We start from the raw sequence: 18,992 nt of genomic DNA, 5'->3' as shown, positions 1-18,992 counted from the left end.
ATATATATATATATATATATATATATATATATATATATATATATATATATATTGCACCGTATTTAGAAAATATTCACTTACTTTCACATATTTAATATTCCATCGTTATAATACATCTTTATTTTTTCACTAATTTAAATATTAAATAGTTTTATGTAGGTAGATCTCTCTTTAAATTGCATTCGAAACTAGTTTCAAGTTCGTTTAAGGTTATTCGACACTAATAATCCAATATTCAAGAATAATAACCCTATGGAGACTTCTCAAGGAATTCCAAACAAGACTTAAAAACTAAATAAATAAAAAATATTTATAAAACACATTATATAACAATAGAAAAGATACAAAGAAACATAAAGTGTTCATGAAAGAAAGGCTTTTTACGTGTACAGTTGTTCTTAAACTTTTGTTCGAACAGGTTATACTAATTGTTTATTATTAAATACATTATATTTTGAAAAAAAAAAAACTTAAACTATAAAATATATTTCATTATACAATAAGCACCGAAAATGTTACAATAAGCTTAAGTGAGTCTAGCTTATATGGAGGCCATTGACGGTGAAGCCGCCATCAACACAAATGGTCTGTCCTGTAATGTACGAGGCTGCCGGTAAACACAGGAATGCCACCAACGAAGACACTTCCTCTCCTTCTCCAAATCGTCCAAGAGGGGTTCGAGGAATGTAAGCATTTACAATGTTTCCCTCTTTTAAGAACTGCATTCAAGTTCAATGCAAGCAGATAATAATTAATCATAACATCAAAATCAATAATCATATACTAACAATAACACCACAAATTTAACTACCTCTTCGGCCGCAGGGGTTCTGATTACCTCAGGTGCAACACAATTACTCCTTATCTTGTCTTTGGCCCATTCACACGCCAAATTTTGTCATTTGGTTCATTGCTCCTGCATGTCAAAACATGCATACTTCTAAATTAATCTCTCTGTTACTTCCACTGCAAATTTAACACAAAACAACTAATTACCTTTTGCTGCACTGTACACAACAGATAAATCCAAAATATAAATTAATAAAACATTAATGCAAAAGTTAATTATCGAGCTTCCTCATAGGATGATTTTTTATTTTGTGAAAACTGAAAATTTAACATCATTTCCATGCAATTGAATGGTCTGATTACTAACAAGGATGTTGAGTTTGCCATTAAACTCAGACGAGATTCTGGTTATGAGCTCCTTTCTGTCTGCATCAGATGTCACGTCACATACTGATCCGGTTACTCTGTATCCTTTTGTGGTCCATTCGTTCAAGGATTCATTGAGTTCGGCTTCTTTCCGAGAGCAAGTTTGTACAGTGGCCCCAAGTTGTGCCAACTCCTCCACGATAGAATATCTATATACATATATATGAGAGGAATGAATGGTGAGAAACAAAACCAAAAATTCATGCAGGACCTACCCTCTTGTTTTCTTCAATTATTAATTACTATAGTTTATTGATACAAATGAATTAGCCCCTTTGTTTTTGTAAAAAACTTGAGATTAAGTATAGTATATATAAGGTAGGAAGAAAAACTGAAATGAAAAAAAGAAGTTGAAGAAGAAGAAGGTAGTAAAGTTACCCGATTCCTTTGGATCCACCTGTGACCAGTGCTGTCATTCCCTGCAAAGACCACCTGCTGCTTTTGCTTCCACTGTTTCTCTCACCCATGTTTTTTCTCTCTTCAATGAAGGATATGATATGATATGATGAATTTGCTGCATGAATCTGATTGCGTTTTTTGTATTGAGTCTCATTGGTTTTTAGCCGGCTGCACAGTTGTTTAAAAGTAAGTTACTGTTATTTTCTCTCTCTCTTTCTTTCTAATGGCCCATGTTTCTACTGTTTTCTTTTTCCAAAATCATGAACATGGACGGTAGGACGAGTATTCTTGTCCTATTCTATTTCTGGTGGAGAATTTTTCCTTCTGCTTTATATTTTGTCAGATGTGGTGTCAATGAAATTAGTTGTGCAAATATTAAATGCCCATCAAAATCAAATCAGTTTAAAATCTTCATCTTGGAAAAACCAGACCTGACTTATTTAAGACTATAATGAGATTTTAGACATACTATATGAAATGTTTTAACACTATTATTAGAATAAGGGCATGCCTTAATTTTAGACATTTTTGTTTCATGTCTAATTCTACAAGCTATCCCATTAAAAATCAATTTCCCACATCACATCCGTTACTTTTATTAAGCTTCTATCTCATATATTTTTATGAATGAAAAGGTCAAATTATATCAGTCTACCTTCCTCTACTAACTTTTATAACAATGAAACTTTGACATCAAAATTTTTTTGACTCCTATTTAACATTATTTTTCACTATCTTTTTCTCTCCTTTTTTTCTTTTAGAAATACAAAAGATCATTTTTGCTAGAATCATTTTACTTCTATAAAGGATTTTCAAAAAATAGTAACCGGTGTCAAATAATCCTTTTCCTAATTTTTAACATGATAATTTGTCTTTGAAGTTTTAGTTTTAAGGTGAAAACAAGCACTGGGTTTTATTTCTATCGAACAATAAACATCACACATTCCAAAATACATTTAACATACTATACTCTCACAGCGAGAGTCACTCACAACTTATTGTGAATTCAAATACATTCATAACCTATGAAAGTACACTCTGTTAATTTACTCGTAACATAGCACAAAAACAAAAACAATGACAGTGTATCTGACCTAGCACAGAAAATGTGAAAACAAGGCTAGATATGGAAGCCCTTAACAGCGTAGCCGCCATCAACACAAATGATCTGTCCAGTGATATAAGAGGCTGCAGGCGAGCACAGAAATGCCACCAACGAAGACACCTCCTCTGCCTCTCCAATCCGTCCCAGAGGGGTTTGAGAAATTACAGCATTCCTAATTGTTTCCTCTTTAAAGTGCTTCCAGAACACAACACAATAACATGATGCCCTCAGTCCAGAGAAAAAAACAAAAACAAATAACAAGAATAATTATACACTAACAATGCCAACAAAATGGTTACCTTATCCCCGAGAGGGGTTCTGATTGGCCCTGGTGCAACACAATTGGTCCTTATGTTGTCTTTGGCCCATTCACATGCAAGATTTTTTGTCACTTGGTTCATTGCAACTGCATGCCAATTACGTACACGTTTTCAAATTGGCTAGTTTTAACTACTCTAGCTAGCTAACTCTACCACATGGAATGCAATGAACAATCACCTTTTGTTGCACTATAAATAACAGATACTAAATTTGTAGCTATAACACTAGCAACTGCGGATATGAAAATGATACTTGCAGCTTCTGAAGCTTTTAGGAGAGGATGTGCAAGCTGGCTTAAGTGGAAACAAGATTCAAGATTCGTATTGATCAGAAATGCGAAATCTTCCGCTGTAAAATCCAGGGTCTGCTTCTGTATGTTTGTTCCCACATTGTTTACCTAAATCCATTAAAAAATATTAACGAAAAAGAATATTTTTTAGTCATATAGTTTTTGCATGAAAGGGTGAAAAAAGAACATATCATTACAAGGATATTTATTGAGTTTTCCATTGAACTGAGAGGAGACTCTAGCTATCAGCTCTTCTCTGTCTATACGAGAGGCCACGTCACAGACCGAACCGGTTACTCTGTATCCTTTTGTAGTCCATTCGTTCAAGGATTCATTGAGTTCAGCTTCGTTACGAGAACAAGTGTGTACAGTGGCCCCAAGCTGTGCCAACTCCTCCACGATAGCATATCTATATATATATATACATTTTGTTAGGAATGAATGGTGAGAACAAAAACAAAATTTCATGCAAGACCTACCCTTTTATTTTTTACAATTATTATTCACTATAATTCATTGATACAACCATGTTTGCTTTGTAGAAATCACCAGCATGTTACAAATCAATTAGCCCCTCTGTTTTTGTTAAAAACTTGAAATTAAGTATAGTATATATATGTAGTAGGAAGAAAAATTGAAATGAAAAAAAAAAAAGGTGGAAGAAGAAGGTAGTAAAGTTACCCTATTCCTTTGGATCCACCTGTGACCAGTGCTGTCATTCCCTCCAAACTCCACTTGCTGCTTTTGCTTCTACTGTTTGTCTCACCCATGTTTTTTCTCTCTTCAATGAATATGATATGATATGATGAATTTGCTGCATGAATCTGATTGCGTTTTCTGTATTTATAATCACAACTTAGTTCTGTAAGCTTAAATTGAAGGCTGCTTAACACCATTGGTTTTCCGAGTAGCTCATTGTTCAATTATTTGACAGATATTTTCTCTATTTCTTCCTTTCTCTCTAACCGCTTGTCATATTTCTACTGTTTTCTTTTGTCCTATTCTATTTCTGGTGGAGAATTTTTCCTTCTCCCTGTTTTGAGTCAAAATTCTGAAATTTTGTATGTTGTTGATGCAAGATCAAGTGCAACTTTGCCTCTAGTCGTAATTTACTAAATGCTCAATTTTAATTAAAGCACGTTTTTAAAATGCAACACTCTACAATGTTGCTTGGAACAATTCAAAATAGATATTTCTTTTACGGGGTCATGACAGATGCTGCTTATAGAATAAGGTTTACATTTTTTATTTCAAGAACAGATTTAACTTCTTTTTTAATTACAAGTAAAAAAATCAATGTACCGTAAAAAGCTGCATTTGGCTATAACTCATGTACCAAATGAAATGAATTAAATGGTGTCATATAGTTGTGTTATCTTAGATTCTTAAATCATTGTGATTGGCAAGGGAATATAAAGTGTGCATGATTAGTGTTATCGTTGAAGAGAGTAAACTTGAATTTTAGAACACAACAGATGCTGCTTTTAAGTGAATTAGATTTTTATTTTGACAACTTTTAAAATAAAACTTTACATTAAATTAATATCAACGTATATTTGTTATTGATGTTATTTAGATTATCACATCACAAGTACCAAATTTTAAATGATTCAAAATTATGTTGTAAAGATGAATTCTTATCATAAAAAGTTCAGCTGAGTTACAGAAAGATTGAGTGAGACTATAGACATCTAGTGGTTGGAAACTATCAAACAATTTCTCATCAAAGACAGGTTTCGTCAAAACTTTGCTTAAACGAGAAACGTGTTGATCAGTAAATAGAGTTACCAGAATGAAGGAAACAAATTATTGGAAGTCTCATTATAGCCCAACCAGTTCATTGTGGTTTAGTAAACAAAAATAAAAGCATTCGCAGATTCCAAAACCTTGGAAGGGCGTAGCAGGGGTTGTTGAGAGGACTAACTCTTGCAAGCATGGCAGAAAAGTAGAAAACCATGTCAGATGCTCCTAGGAATGGCGATGGATAGGATAATCAGTAAGGAGAGTGCATGATATAAGCAGTACCTCTTAGAACTGCGTTGTTGGGTAGAAACCATTCACGGACATTCCTCCATCAATACAAATAATCTGGCCAGTGATGTATGCTGATGCTGGTAGGCAAAGAAACGCAACAATAGAAGAGACTTCTGTTGGATCTCCTAGGCGCCTAAGAGGAGTTCTTGAGTACACTTCTTCCAGATAGTCTTTGTTGCTGAGCACCTAAAAGAAGAGGGTAAAGTTAGATAACGTAGATATATGATCACTACATTAGACTTTTGTTATTAGAGCACCATGAATGTTCCTGAAAGACTAAGATTCCAAATGAAGACAGTAAACCCAATTGCAATGTTGTTAGATAGGGAATGGAACACTGCTGACCACTGTTAGAATTTTTCACAGAGCTAATCTGCAGCATCTATTTTAGGTAAGGACAATCACAAACTAAAATTCATGCGGTAACAAAGCCAAAGACAATTTCCAAGACACATTTTTCTTTGATCTCTATGCTAGGAAAATGTAATTTGTTGGTGCAAGAGTGCTTACAGGGATTTACTGATTTAGACTCCCAATCAAATCCCAGGACGGTCCAACTATGGGACCAGAAAAAAATATCTTAAAAATCCTGTTTTAGATATTTGGAATGTAGTTAGAATCTATTGTGTCTCTGTATCAGCCATTTTGTCTAAATTTGTGTCGTCTAACAGAGGCAGTGGTTGTTCATTTAGATCCAGATTATCATTGGGATGTCATACACGCTTGTGGAAGAGTTACTGCTCCAGACGACTGGATTCAAGATAAGTAGCTAGGGTAGCAATTCACTAGACAATATATTCATTACAATCTACCTAAGATAAGGTAGAGGAAAGAGATTGATTATGTATATCTACAAATACGAAGATGTAGAATCAATTATGTTCTTTTGAAGATATTGTTAATCAGAGGGAGAGGAATAGAGATCATAGGCATGAGCCAAATAGATAGGAATAACAATGCATAACTATCTATGGTATACTCTAATAAAATAGAAACTTACAAAGCAAGTGTGCATGTAATTTCAAAAGCTGCTTAGCTTGGAAATAGTATTTTCACACCCAAGTAAATTTAAAACAAAAAAAAAAAGCAAGTAAAAGGTATTGGTATTACTATACCATCATTAAAATAACATTAATGAGTGTCATAGGTAGCTCATTCTAACCAATGGTTACAGGACAAAGCAGAAGAACAACCTGCTCTACCATTGAAGTTCTGATGTACCAAGGTGCCACTGCATTACTCCTTATATTGTCTTTTGCCCACTCACAAGCTAGATTTCTTGTGAGTTGATTAATTGCCCCTATATATCAGAAAACAAACCAACCTTCAAAATTTGATAAACTCATCAACATCACAGCATTAGTTAAACAAGCTGCAATACAGCATCGAGCAGGCAAATTACCTTTTGTTGCTCCTTGAACAGACATTGACTTCAGTGAGACAAAACCAGAAACAGAAGAGACAAACACAACACTTCCCATTCCCGATGCTTTCAAAAGTGGATATGCAAGTTGACATATGTGAAAGACAGATCCCAAATTGGTATCAATGAGAGTGGAAAACTCTGCACTTGTGAAGTCTGTCACCGGTTTCCGAATGTTTGTCCCTACATTGTTTATCTATACATCAAATTTATCAGGTTAGCAGGGACATCTACATTAATAAGGCCTACTGATCCAATCTAAACCTCCAAGTAATCCAGAACCACTGTTGCAACAGGACTAAACATCTAGGGGTGGTAAAATAAATTATCAGTGTCGTGTAACCGATAGGCCTAACAGTTACTAGAACAAACTCCGGTACTGTCTAATGAGTTTCTTTTGAGCCTTGATCCCTAACAGTTAGTTCATAACATAAGATTAGTTTCCACTTTTATGCACCATTTTACTCATGTACCATTATTCAATAGGTTATTTTTATCGACAACTTACAAGGATGTTGAGTTTCCCGTGGAAAAGAGAGGAAACAGACTCCATGAGCGCCTCCCTCTGCTTTGGAACTGAGACATCACAAACTGAGCCAGTAACCTCAAAGCCCGAATCATTCCATTTCTTCAGGCATACGGTGAGATCGTGTTCGTTCCTGGCACAGGTATGAACTCTGGCTCCAAACCCCGTCAATTCCTCCACAATGGCCCGCCTTTAACATGTCTCCATAGAAATCACAAGTTAAATTATGATGAGATTAAAAGGGTCGGAATTAAAACGAAACACGGGTGTGAAAGTAGGAATTTGATACCCAATTCCGCGAGTCCCACCAGTTACGAGAGCTGTCATCCCCTGAAGAGTCCACCTTTGCTGTGTAGACTGGCTTCGAATGCAATTGGACTTCGATATTTTTCTTCCGTGATTGAAAATGAAAGAGGTGGTTGTGCGGTTTGACGGTAATGGAAGATAAGAAGTTGGATTTATGAGGGAATTCAGATGCATTCTGTTCTAATCACTGGCAAATCATGCCACCAGGATTGTTCATTTTATGGTAATTTGGTTTTCCATTACAGTATTGTGTAGGACTGCGAAAACTCGATTCAAAGGATTCTGTGTGTTCGCAGATGGCAGAGGTTTCTTTTATCTTTTTTCTATTTTCTTTTTGGATAGTCTGGTGGAAATACAAATTGGATCATGAGGGATTTTATATCTAATTTACGAATTTCCCTCATGAGTTTATGTTAGAAATTTTTATATATTATTCTTATTAAATAAATAATGTAGTTTGCTATGCCAAATCCATTGACGGTGATTCTGAAAGTTTCCTCTTAGCTTTACATTACCTTTCTTTTTTCTTCTTCTCTTCAACTTCAAATCCCCTTAACTAATATTAGTTATCATTTCTTTTACTTCCCTTGGCCAATATCTCTCATCTTCTGTTCCTGAACTCTGATTTTTCCCTATTTTTATTATGTCTTCTTTCATCAAATTGTTATAGAAGAAAGGACCAAAAGCAAGCTCTGTTAAGCTGGAGCATAAAAATCTCATCACTTTGCTTTCTAGTTTCTGCCCAATCTGGAATTTTCTCTCCTTTTGCCAACTGAATTTGTACTTGGTTCAACTATTTTCCTTCAAAATTAGATCAAATTGCTTCCTTTCTCAGGATCAAGCTCGCTCTTTGGTTCATTTTCATTTGCCACTAAAATAGAGTAAATTATTATAATTTAAAATTAGCTAATTTTAAGAAGTAATGACCGTCACTAACTCTCATAAATATATAGACTGCTATACAAATAGAACGAATAATCAAGAATCTAAATATATGAAATTTTTTAGGAATCTATTACTCAACATGATAATATTTAAGTACCCATCTGAATATTCATCTAATAAGTTTCGATTAAATCATCCAAATAAATAGCCTTTGAAAAATCTGTTAAGTTTTTTCATCCAAAATTGAAAAAAAAAATTATATTGATTATTATACTCATAATTTTTTTACGTTATATTTGTTTAATTAATGTATGATATTTAATGTGTATGATAAGATTTATTTAATAAGTGAATGAATAAGCTTTTCTAATGGATATTAATAGTGTTGTCTAGGACAAATTTATTAATTGTGTATTGTTAGACTCATATAATCAATATATTAATGGTTTCTCTAATTTGTATTTTTAAACTAGTCTAATAAATGCATTCATATACTCCTTTAAAGTTTTTTTTGTTATACTTGTCTAATTAATGTATTCCTAAATTTGTTTAATCAACATAGAAAATGACTCTAATAATTTTTAGTTATGGTCATCTAATTAATGTATTGATAGTGTCATATAATGATTAATATTGTTAAACTCATGTAATGTATTTTTTCCTTACTTGTCTAATATGAAAACATCGTTTAATATATATTTCTAAACCCACTTAATCAATGTATCAACATACTAGTCTAATGTGTATTATTGCTAGACTCACATAATCACTATATGAAAATACTCCTATAATGTGTATTGTTAAACTCGTCTAATAAGTGTATGATCATATTCGTTTAACATGTATTGCAAGATTCATCTAATCAATACATGGACAAACTTGTCTAATTTGTGTATGAACAAACTTGTCTAATGTATATTGTTAGATTCGTCTAATGTTTATTATTAGACTCGTTTAATTAGTATATGGACAAAGTCATATAATTAGTGTATGTTCAGATTCGTCTAATGTGTATTGCAAGATTCGTCTAATCAATGAATGAACAAACTCGTTTAATCTATGTATGGATGTATTAGATTCGTCTAACCGGTTTATAAATAAACTCGATTCGTGTTTGTTGTTAGACTCATCAATGTATGAATAATCGTTTAATGAATATTCCTATGCTCAGTTACAAAATTTGTAAGTGTACCAAATCCTACAAGTAATAAAGTGAATAAGTCCATATATCATTTCCCACATAGACTTGCATTGTTCAGAAAACTTGTGTATATTTACTAACTAATTAAGGATAAGAACTTTAAAAGAACAAAAATTGTTGATGTGTATAAAATAAATCTAAAATTGAGAAAATAATAAATGTGTGAAATTACTATATAGTAAAGACTTCACTAGATTAAATATCATGCATCAAATCAATATAAAAAAAACATTAAATAATATACTTCCAATTCTTATTCTAACATTCACACCATATGTAATAAGAAGTCTTAGTATTTTAGTGGCAAATCTAAACTTTAATAATAAAAACCCTAATGCCTTAGCAATTTTTATTATAAATTCATAATAAGTTCAACATTCTAATATTATGAATAACTAATGATGAACTTTATTTATAGATGTTCAATTAATTAGTTGTTTTATTCTAATTTAAGTTTTCACATAGTATCTACTAATAAAATATTCACATATATACAATCAATCAATTCATACAATTAAGATTGAAAATAGAGTATAAAAATAATAAAAAAAATATATTAAATAATAAAAATTACAAGGGATCAAAGATACATCCAATCCTGAAATAAGATATAAACTTTGGAAATGTTTTATGAAAATCCAAAATATTTTTGACTTAAAAACGAGAATAAATCAAAAATATTTATAAAATATATGATATAATAAGAAAAGATAGGAAGAAACATAAATTCTTTACATGTGTATCGTTCTTAAGTGAATGCAATATAACTTAATGTTTAAAAATCTTGATTAAATAATTTTTTAAAAAGTTTAAATGTTTTAAAATTCGAATTGAATGCATCTTTCTGCATCCAGGATGCGATGAGCAGAGTTTGGATAACAAAAGCAAGTTACATTTTTTCCAAACAAGAAGCAATAAATAAACAAATCGTGTAAACAGGTACAACAATCTTAAGAGGCTGCTATACTTTTCAAAGCATTTGTTATTGGAGCTAAAACACGTTAGAATGTTTTAAAATCTAAATCTAGTTTAAGTTTTAATAAAGTTGATTTTATTAAAAAAAGTGACTTCTTTAAGCTATTTATGAAACTTTTTAACCTAATACAGTGATCAGTATAAATAAATATAAATAACAATTTCTTTGTAATATTGAGAGAAACAAACAAACTCAAAAGCACATAAATGATCTGAAAATTAGATAAGAAGATCTGGTGATATGATTTTGGTCATTTAAGTGAATGATCTACAATTTAAATTGTTGGTTTATTGACAAGATTTACTACTAATGAGATGCACTCAAATTCATATAAACAATTGCCTTTAAAGTAAATAATTTTTATTCGGTATAATTTTATTGAAATCAAAACTCAACCCATCTTTTACTCAATTATAATATTTCATAGGCTAAGTTTTTCTATTTGGATGCCGTGATCAAATAAGAATTCATCGAATAATATAATAATGGAGAATGGATAAGAGGTTCGTGGGATTGCACGAAAGGCGTGGGACTATATTTCTGGGAGCGAACTCCAGTCGAATATGAATCGCCTAGATACAGGTGATGCCTTAGAATGAAAAAGAATTCTGATCAGCTTTGTCTATGAACAAGGAAGCTATAAGTAATGCAACTAGGAATCTCATGCAGAGTTCGATCCTGGCTCAGGATAAACGCTAGCGGCATGCCTTACACATGCAAGTCGGACGAAAAATGGTGTTTCCAGCGGCGGACAGGTGAGTAAGGCGTAAGAACTTACTCTTGGGAGAGGAACAACTGCTAAGTTTTCTTTTGATTTGTTACCATGAACTTTTTTCTTGATAAATTGATATGCCAACAAGTTATTTAATTGATTTTTAACTTAAACTATTTTAATTTAATAATGGTTCTGATGCCATATTAGAAATTGAATTTTAAGATTAATTCAACCCTATAAAACCAGTTTGTAAGATGAAATTTATTGTCCAGTTATATATATATATATTATAACTTGATCTTATTTTTAGTCGTAACTTCCAATAGCTTGCCTAAAACTTGAGGTTGAGCGTGACTGAAAACTATATTTGGCATTGAAGTATGAGTTTTAAGGTGAAGACAAGCATGTGTTTTATTGCTATGAAACAATATACATCGGCTATTCCAAAATACATTTAACATACCACACTCACTGCGAGACTCAACTACGAAAGCACACTCTGTTGATTTATTCTTAACATGTCACAGAAACCAATACAATCAGACTGTAACTGACGTAACACTGAAAAAGTGAAAACTAAGGCTAGACTATGTAGAGGCCGTTCACAGAGAAGCCGCCATCAGCACAAATGGTCTGTCCTGTGATGTAAGAGGCTGCAGGCAAGCACAGAAATGCCACCAACGAAGACACCTCCTCTGCCTCTCCAATACGTCCCAGAGGGGTTTGAGAAATTACAGCATTCCTAATTGTTTCCTCTTTAAAGTGCTTCAAGAACACAACACAATAATATGATGTCTCAGTCCACACAAAAAAACAAAACAAATTACAACAAAAATCATACACTAACTATGCCAACAAAAGAGTTACCTTTTCCGCCAGAGGGGTTCTGATTACCCCAGGTGCAATACAATTACTCCTTATCTTGTCTTTGGCCCATTCACATGCTAGATTTTTTGTCATTTGGTGTATAGCTCCTGCATGCCAATTACGTGCACGTTTTCAAATTACCAGCTACAATTGGCTACTATTTACTACAATTTCTATCTAGCTAACTCTACCACATAGAGTGCACTGAACAATCACCTTTTGCTGCACTGTATACAACGGATGCTATGTTTGAAGCTATAACACCAGCAGCGGAGGATATGAAAACGATACTTGCAGCTTCTGAAGCTTTTAGGAGAGGATGTGCAAGCTGACTTAAGTGGAAACAAGATTCAAGATTCGTATTCATCAGAAATGCGAAATCTTCCGCTGTAAAATCCAGGGTCTGCTTCTGTATGTTTGTTCCCACATTGTTTACCTAAATCCATTCAAAAATATTAAGGAAAAAGAATATGTTTCAGTTCTACAAGTTGGATCCCAAATTAGTTCTCATTCTTGTCATAGAGAAGTTTTAGTATGAAAAGGTGAAAAAGATGTCATTACAAGGATATTGAGTTTCCCATTGAACTGAGAGGAGACTCTAGCTATGAGCTCTTCTCTGTTAACACGAGAGGTCACGTCACAGACCGAACCGCTTACTCTGTATCCTTTTGTGGTCCATTCGTTCAAAGATTCATTGAGTTCAGCTTGGTTCCGAGAACAAGTGTGTACAGTGGCCCCAAGCTCTGCCAACTGCTCCACGATAGAATATCTATATATATACATATGAGAGGAATGAATAGTGAGAAACAAAAACAAAAATTTATGCAAGACCTACCCTCTTGTTTTCTGCAATTATTAATCACTATAGTTCATTGATACAACCATGTTTGCTTTGTAGAAATAACCAAAGAGTTACAAATGAATTAGCCCCTGTTTTTGTTAAAAACTTGAAATTAAGTATAGTATATATATGTAGTAGGAAGAAAAACTGAAATGACAAAAAAGTGGAAGAAGAAGAAGGTAGAAAAGTTACCCGATTCCTTTGGATCCACCTGTGACAAGTGCTGTCATGCCCTGCAAAGACCACCTGCTGCTTTTGCTTCCACTGTTTCTCTCGCCCATGTTTTTTCTCTCTTCAATGAAGGATATGATATGAATTATGATGAATTTGCTGCATGAATCTGATTGCGTTTTATACTGTTTTCTTTATGCTATTCTATCTCTGGTGGAGAATTTTTCCTTCTCCTGCTTTCAGTAAAAACTTTGAAACTTTGGTGTAAAAAATTTGAAAGTTTCGTATGTTGTTGATGCAATATCAAATACCAACTTTGCCTCTAGTCGTCATTCATTATATAACTTTACCATACTCAATGGTTTCATATACATGTCTTATCCTAGATTCTTCAAAAATTGTGATTGGCAAGGTTTGGCTCGGATCCGAATAAATTGGGGTTAGAAAAACTAAAAAAATGATAAAAAAATTCTCATTTGAAAAGTTAAAAAAGTTACATGAATAAATATTCACGAAAGCTATATAAGCTAAGTCAATTCATAAGATTTTTTTTAAAATATTCATTTTAAATAACAAAAGAAATGTAATTAATTCTTAATATGTTATAAATATAATTATTTTAATTCTTTAAAGTATATTGTTGTATAAAAATATTTTAATCAAACTGATATAAATTTTATAAAACAATTTTAATAAATTAATTGTTTGTTTATGTAAAAAAGTTATACAGTAATATAAGCATTGAAATTTGTTACTAGTTAAATCATATTTAATTTTTTTAATTAACTAAACATGTTTTTAAAATATATAAAATAGTCATTTAAATTTATTATAATCATTTAAAATATATTTTTAAAATTATAAAATATAGATTTAAATTAAAACTAAATAAAACATTTTAATTTAAAAATTTATGAGTAAAAAATTTATCGATTTATTTTATTATATATTTTGTATTTATAAGCACAACTTAACTAATTCTGTAAGTTAATGTGATGCTGCTGACTTTCATTGGTTTTCCGAGCAGCCGACAGTAGTTTAAAAGTAATTAGTGTTGTTTTATCTCTTTTTTTTATTAATGGCTTGTCTTGTCTCTACTGTTTCTTTTAGGAGTGATATCATCATACTGCATAACAACAACAAATTAGTTTATTTGATGCTGTCAAATAATAATATTTATATTATAATCAGAGTAAAATAAGAAATTAATTCATTTGTCACTGTCAAATAATAATATTTTGATTATAATCAGAATAAACATGATATATCTTTATGTTATATTATAAAAATAAAATAATAATTTTATATTCTTTTTAAAAAAATATAAAAAAGATAATATTAAATAACGGTAAGAAATTTGTGTGTATTAAAATATTGTTTATTAACTTAAAATCATAATATATATTAGGATTAAATATGTTTTTCCTTCCTAAACTATCACGCGATTTTGGTTTTAATTTCTATTCGAAAGTTTTGTTCCTTTTAGTCTTCTTAGTTTTGAAACTCTTATGTTTAGTCCTTAAAATTGAACGATGTTAAATTTTTTTTGATGTAGCAAACGGCAAGCCACGTCTGATGCAAGTTACTGTGCCACGACGTTTTGGGTTCTGAAATCAGATTAGGGTTTTTAATTTATTTTATTTTTTAATTGGGAAAAAGTGATTGCCTTCTCTTGGTGAATCCTGATGACACTGTTCAAGATCCTCTCCGAGATTAGGGTGCTTGCGATGATATCCGCCTAGAGCCAATAATCAATGGAGTGCTACATTCGCAATCACAACCAACTGACGCAATTAACAGATCAAGAAACGATGAGGGAATAAAGCGAGGAAAAACGAGAGGAGAAGGAAGAAACTTGTTCGATGAGATAGTGAACGGGACTTCCATTGGAGCTGAGATTGGAGGTTTCTTGGTAGGTCCTTTTGACAGAGACGTTTTTTCTGCGTTTGATGAGGAACAAAACGGTGATAAGTGAGAGGAAAACGACACCAGAAACTACACCAGCAACTTCAGCAGTTAGGGGTCTCTTGGTGTCGCTATTTTTCTTCTTTGAGATTTGTTTATTAGGGGTTTGTGGAAGAGGGTTTGGGTTCGGTTCAGCGAGACTACTTGTTGTGTTGTTGATTTTGAAAACTTCAATTGCATTGAGTTGTACATCCTGAATGAAGCTTTTACTATTAGGATGCATTTCCAGTGAGACATGACCGAGACCGAGCGGAGGCATGATCGAGACCGAGCGGTCGGTGAAGCGGTGGGTGGATTGAGTCCTGACAACCGAACGGAGGCATGACCGAGACCGAGCGGTGCATGACCGAGACCGAGCGGTGCATGACTGAGACCGAGCGGTGGTAGTTAGGATTTTAAGTTCTGACAGTATCTTCTCTTCTCTTCCCTGCTCGATCATCCCAATAAAATTTCTTATCTCACATTCATATACATCATTCATTTTGTCAGGATGAGTCCACTAGCATTTTGTTCCCAATCCCACAGTTTTTGTTCTAAGCTTCTTGAAATTGTTATGATATTCTGATTGAAACTTGAGTTTATAATTTTGTTCAGGTTTTGAATTGTGTATCCTTTTTTAATGCATCCATGACTGAAACTCCATAGAATCTGTCTCGGCTTTTGTTAATATGCTTACCAGAATCTTGATATGCTTACCAAAATCTTAAAGATTTCAAAAATTGGATTTCTTTGACTTCCCCAGGACACTAGTAGTGTTGGCTCATCAAGTGTATCTGTCAAAGGAAAAGCAACAATCTGGTATAAAGTTCTAAATAAAAAGTGAAACATAAACCAAGCTGGGAGCTGCATCTGGGTGGCGACAATTTAAATAGATGAATAACTTTGAAAGAACTAGATCAGGTCAGTGTTATGGTGAGCTCAAAGGCAGGTTTTAGGTTTTCTTTGCTTCTGTTTTCTTTTTCTACTCGCTACTTGGGAACCTTTTTGTCTTTCTACTTGCGTCTTCTCTTCTTCTTCCAACAACATATGCAGAGAAGGTGTCGCCGGCGGAGGAACGGAGCTGGGGATGGAGATGAAAAAGGTGAAGGTGGAGGTGACTATGGAGTCGTAGGAGGATAAAAAGAAGAAAAGCAACGTGACACACAGTAACAAGGGAAGGTAGCATAACACGTGGCTCGATGTTTGTCACATCAAAAAAAATTTAATGTCGTTCAATTTTAAGGATTAAAAGTAAGAGTTTCAAAACTAAGAGGACTAAAAAGAACAAACTTTTATTTAGAGACTAAACCTAAAATTGCATGATAATTTAGAGACTAAAAATATATTTAACCATATCTATTAAATGTAAAGTCAATAAAATTAGTTGTGTAAATGTTATAAATGCCCATCAAAATCAAATCAGTTTAAAATATTTATCTCCAAAGAATCAGACATAATTTGACTTATTTAAAGCTATAATGAAATCTTAGCTGTAAAATATTTTAACAGAATAAGAAAATGATTTTTTAATAATTTTTTTTTTATAAATTTTTTACAACGTTTTATATTTCATTTCAAATATTTTTTTTAATATAAATTCAAACTACCCAATAAAAATAATAATACGTATTAAAAAGTAGTTATGAGAAGTTATTAATACTATTATAGTCTTCAGACAAATAAAATATATCTTAATTTTAAACATTTTTGTTTCTTATCTATTTCTACACACTATTCCATTAAAATTCAATTTTCCACGTCAACGAAAAAGTCAAATTATATCAGTCTGACTTAAAACAACTTTTACTGTTTACTAAATTTTAGAACAATGGTGCTTTAACATCAAAATATTTTTTTTACTCCTAATTAACGTTATTTTTCACCACTTTTTCTATTTTAAACAAAAAAAAATACTAAAAATCTCTTTTATTAAAATCATTTTATTTATATAAAGAATTGTCAAATAATAGTATCCGTGTCAAATAATCTTTTTTCTAATTTTTAACCTAATAATTTGTTCTCAAACTTCATCACTAAATTAAAAGTTCTTTTTATAGATTATTTATAAAAAATTGATATTATTATCTAAAACTAATTAGTATCGATAATAAACACTAACCTTTGTATTAATGTCATTTTTATATATTGAGAAAATAATAAAAATAACAAGTAAAATTCAGATCAATTTGTTTTATAGAAATAATATGTAAAATAATAAAATACACAAATCAAAGTATATTGGAAAAAAGAAATTGAGCGCCCCCTCTGCTTTGGAACTGAGCCAGTAACCTCAAAGCCCGAATCATTCCATTTCTTCAGGCATTCAGTGAGATCGTGTTCGTTCCTGGCACAGGTATGAACTCTGGCTCCAAACCCCGTCAACTCCTCCACAATGGCCCGCCTTTAACATGTCTCAATAGAAATCACAAGTTAAATTCTGATGAGATTAAAAGGGTCGGAATTAAAATGAAACACGAGTGTGAAAGTAGGAATTTTGGGTACTTAGTACCCAATTCCGCGAGTTCCACCATTGACGAGAGCTGGCATCCTCTGAAGAGTCCACCTTGCTGTGTAGACTGGCTTTTAATGCAATTGGACTTTGATATTTTTCTTCCATGATAGAAAATGAAAGAGGTGGCACTGCGGTTTGACGGTAATGGACGATAGGAAGTTGGATTTATGAGGGAATTCAGATGCATTTTGTTCTAATCACTGGCAAATCATGCCACCAACACTGTTCATTTTATGGTAATTTGGTTTTCCATTACAGTATTGTATAGGACTGGGGATTCAAAGGATTCTGTGTGTTCACAGATGGCTGAGGTTCCTTTTTCCTTTTTTTCTATTTTCTTTTTGGATAGTCTGGTCAAAATTATTGAGTAAATACAAATTTAACGAATATTTTTAAGAATCTATTACTCAGCATAATAATATTTAAGTACCATTTTGAATACCTAATAGGTTTTTGATTAAAACATCCAAGTAAATAGTCTTTGAAAATCTATTTATTTGTAGACAAATCTTTTTTATCCAAAATTAAAAAAATAATATTTATAATTTTTTTTATACTTGTTTAATCAATGTATGAAGAGGTTTATCATATTGCAAGATTTATCTAATTAGTGAATGAAAAAACTTATGTAATGTATATTAATAGACTTGTCTAGGATAAATTTGTGGAATGTATATTACTAAACTCGTATAATTAATATATGAATGATTTATCTAATATATATTTCTAAACTAGTATAATCAATGCATTGACATATTCGTCTAAAGATTTATGTTATACTCGTGTAATCCTAGACTCCGTTTAATCAACTTATGAAATGACTTGTTCAATATTTTTTAACTATAGTTGTCTAATTATAATGTATCGACAATCTCATCAATGAGTATTTTTAGACTGATGTAATGTATTTTTTCCATATTTGTCTAATTTGAAGACACTCGTTTGATGTATATTTTTAGACTTGTTTAATCAATACATCAACATACTAGTCTAATATGCATTTCTATACTCATCTAATGAGCATGTGTATACACTCATATAATGTATATTGCTAGACTCGTCTAATAAGTGTATGTTCAGACTTGTCTAATATGTATTGTAAGACTCATATAATTAGTACGTGGAAAACTCGTCTAATATGTATAAATTTATGTATAAACAAATTTGTCTAATATATATAGCTAGACTCGTCTAATGTTTGTTGTTAGACTCGTTTAATCAGTATATGGATAGAGTCATTTAGTCAGTATATGTTTAGACTT

At 32.0% G+C, this 18,992-nt stretch overlaps 3 protein-coding genes and 1 pseudogene across 6 annotated transcripts; all 4 read right to left on the bottom strand.

Annotated features, from left to right (window-relative positions):
• Positions 1–296: 296 nt before the first annotated feature.
• LOC124833767 (tropinone reductase homolog At2g29340-like) lies at positions 297–2,848 on the bottom strand (annotated as a pseudogene). The gene is made up of 5 exons (XR_015784962.1): positions 2,709–2,848; positions 1,594–1,782; positions 1,153–1,364; positions 812–916; positions 297–719 (listed from the first exon to the last, which is right to left on the bottom strand). The product of XR_015784962.1 is annotated as a tropinone reductase homolog At2g29340-like (transcript).
• On the bottom strand, positions 2,509–3,702 carry LOC124833758 (tropinone reductase-like). The gene is made up of 4 exons (XM_088108880.1): positions 3,527–3,702; positions 3,218–3,437; positions 3,019–3,125; positions 2,509–2,914 (listed from the first exon to the last, which is right to left on the bottom strand). Exons 1-4 carry the CDS (start codon positions 3,548–3,550, stop codon positions 2,735–2,737), a joined length of 531 nt encoding a protein of 176 aa, XP_087965006.1. The 5' UTR covers positions 3,551–3,702; the 3' UTR covers positions 2,509–2,734.
• Positions 3,703–4,028: 326 nt separating this feature from the next.
• LOC124833759 (tropinone reductase homolog At5g06060-like) lies at positions 4,029–8,360 on the bottom strand. 3 transcript variants are annotated; one of them, XM_088108879.1, is made up of 6 exons: positions 7,602–8,360; positions 7,295–7,502; positions 6,766–6,982; positions 6,557–6,663; positions 5,355–5,549; positions 4,029–4,166 (listed from the first exon to the last, which is right to left on the bottom strand). In XM_088108879.1, exons 1-5 carry the CDS (start codon positions 7,790–7,792, stop codon positions 5,358–5,360), a joined length of 915 nt encoding a protein of 304 aa, XP_087965005.1. In that variant the 5' UTR covers positions 7,793–8,360; the 3' UTR covers positions 4,029–4,166; positions 5,355–5,357. The 3 variants fall into 3 exon arrangements, with proteins under 3 accessions (XP_087965005.1, XP_087965004.1, XP_047164258.1); XM_088108878.1 differs by lacking the exon at positions 4,029–4,166 and adding an exon at positions 5,123–5,254 and having other exon boundaries at positions 7,602–8,359; XM_047308302.2 differs by lacking the exon at positions 4,029–4,166 and having other exon boundaries at positions 5,123–5,549; positions 7,602–8,358.
• A 3,469-nt stretch (positions 8,361–11,829) lies between these two features.
• LOC124833760 (tropinone reductase homolog At5g06060-like) lies at positions 11,830–13,400 on the bottom strand. The gene is made up of 5 exons (XM_088109098.1): positions 13,296–13,400; positions 12,824–13,031; positions 12,479–12,698; positions 12,263–12,369; positions 11,830–12,190 (listed from the first exon to the last, which is right to left on the bottom strand). The coding sequence occupies exons 1-5, from the start codon at positions 13,382–13,384 to the stop codon at positions 11,978–11,980; spliced, it is 837 nt and encodes a 278-aa protein (XP_087965224.1). The 5' UTR covers positions 13,385–13,400; the 3' UTR covers positions 11,830–11,977.
• Positions 13,401–18,992: the final 5,592 nt, after the last annotated feature.

The sequence above is a fragment of the Vigna umbellata genome, chromosome 3, assembly GCF_029865625.1.
Source record: "Vigna umbellata cultivar VRB3 chromosome 3, Vumbellata_1.0, whole genome shotgun sequence".
Classification (NCBI taxonomy): domain Eukaryota; kingdom Viridiplantae; phylum Streptophyta; class Magnoliopsida; order Fabales; family Fabaceae; genus Vigna; species Vigna umbellata.
This window is presented reverse-complemented; position numbering and strand designations above follow the sequence as displayed.

Excerpts from the sequence above, each read along its gene's own strand:
- LOC124833758 (XM_088108880.1), bottom strand. The coding sequence starts at position 3,550 with ATGGAAAACTCAATAAATATCCTT. Across the intron at positions 3,438-3,526 it reads AAAACTCAATAAATATCCTT|GTAAACAATGTGGGAACAAA; the intron begins GTAATGATATGT and ends TAATGGATTTAG. Across the intron at positions 3,126-3,217 it reads TATTTATAGTGCAACAAAAG|TTGCAATGAACCAAGTGACA; the intron begins GTGATTGTTCAT and ends ATTGGCATGCAG.
- LOC124833759 (XM_088108879.1), bottom strand. The coding sequence starts at position 7,792 with ATGCATCTGAATTCCCTCATAAATCCAACTTCTTATCTTCCATTACCG. Across the intron at positions 7,503-7,601 it reads GGTGGGACTCGCGGAATTGG|GCGGGCCATTGTGGAGGAAT; the intron begins GTATCAAATTCC and ends GACATGTTAAAG. Across the intron at positions 5,550-6,556 it reads GAACTTCAATGGTAGAGCAG|GTGCTCAGCAACAAAGACTA; the intron begins GTTGTTCTTCTG and ends CTCTTCTTTTAG.
- LOC124833760 (XM_088109098.1), bottom strand. The coding sequence starts at position 13,384 with ATGGGCGAGAGAAACAGTGGAAGCAAAAGCAGCAGGTGGTCTTTGCAG. Across the intron at positions 13,032-13,295 it reads GGTGGATCCAAAGGAATCGG|ATATTCTATCGTGGAGCAGT; the intron begins GTAACTTTTCTA and ends GTATATATATAG. Across the intron at positions 12,370-12,478 it reads TGTATACAGTGCAGCAAAAG|GAGCTATACACCAAATGACA; the intron begins GTGATTGTTCAG and ends ATTGGCATGCAG.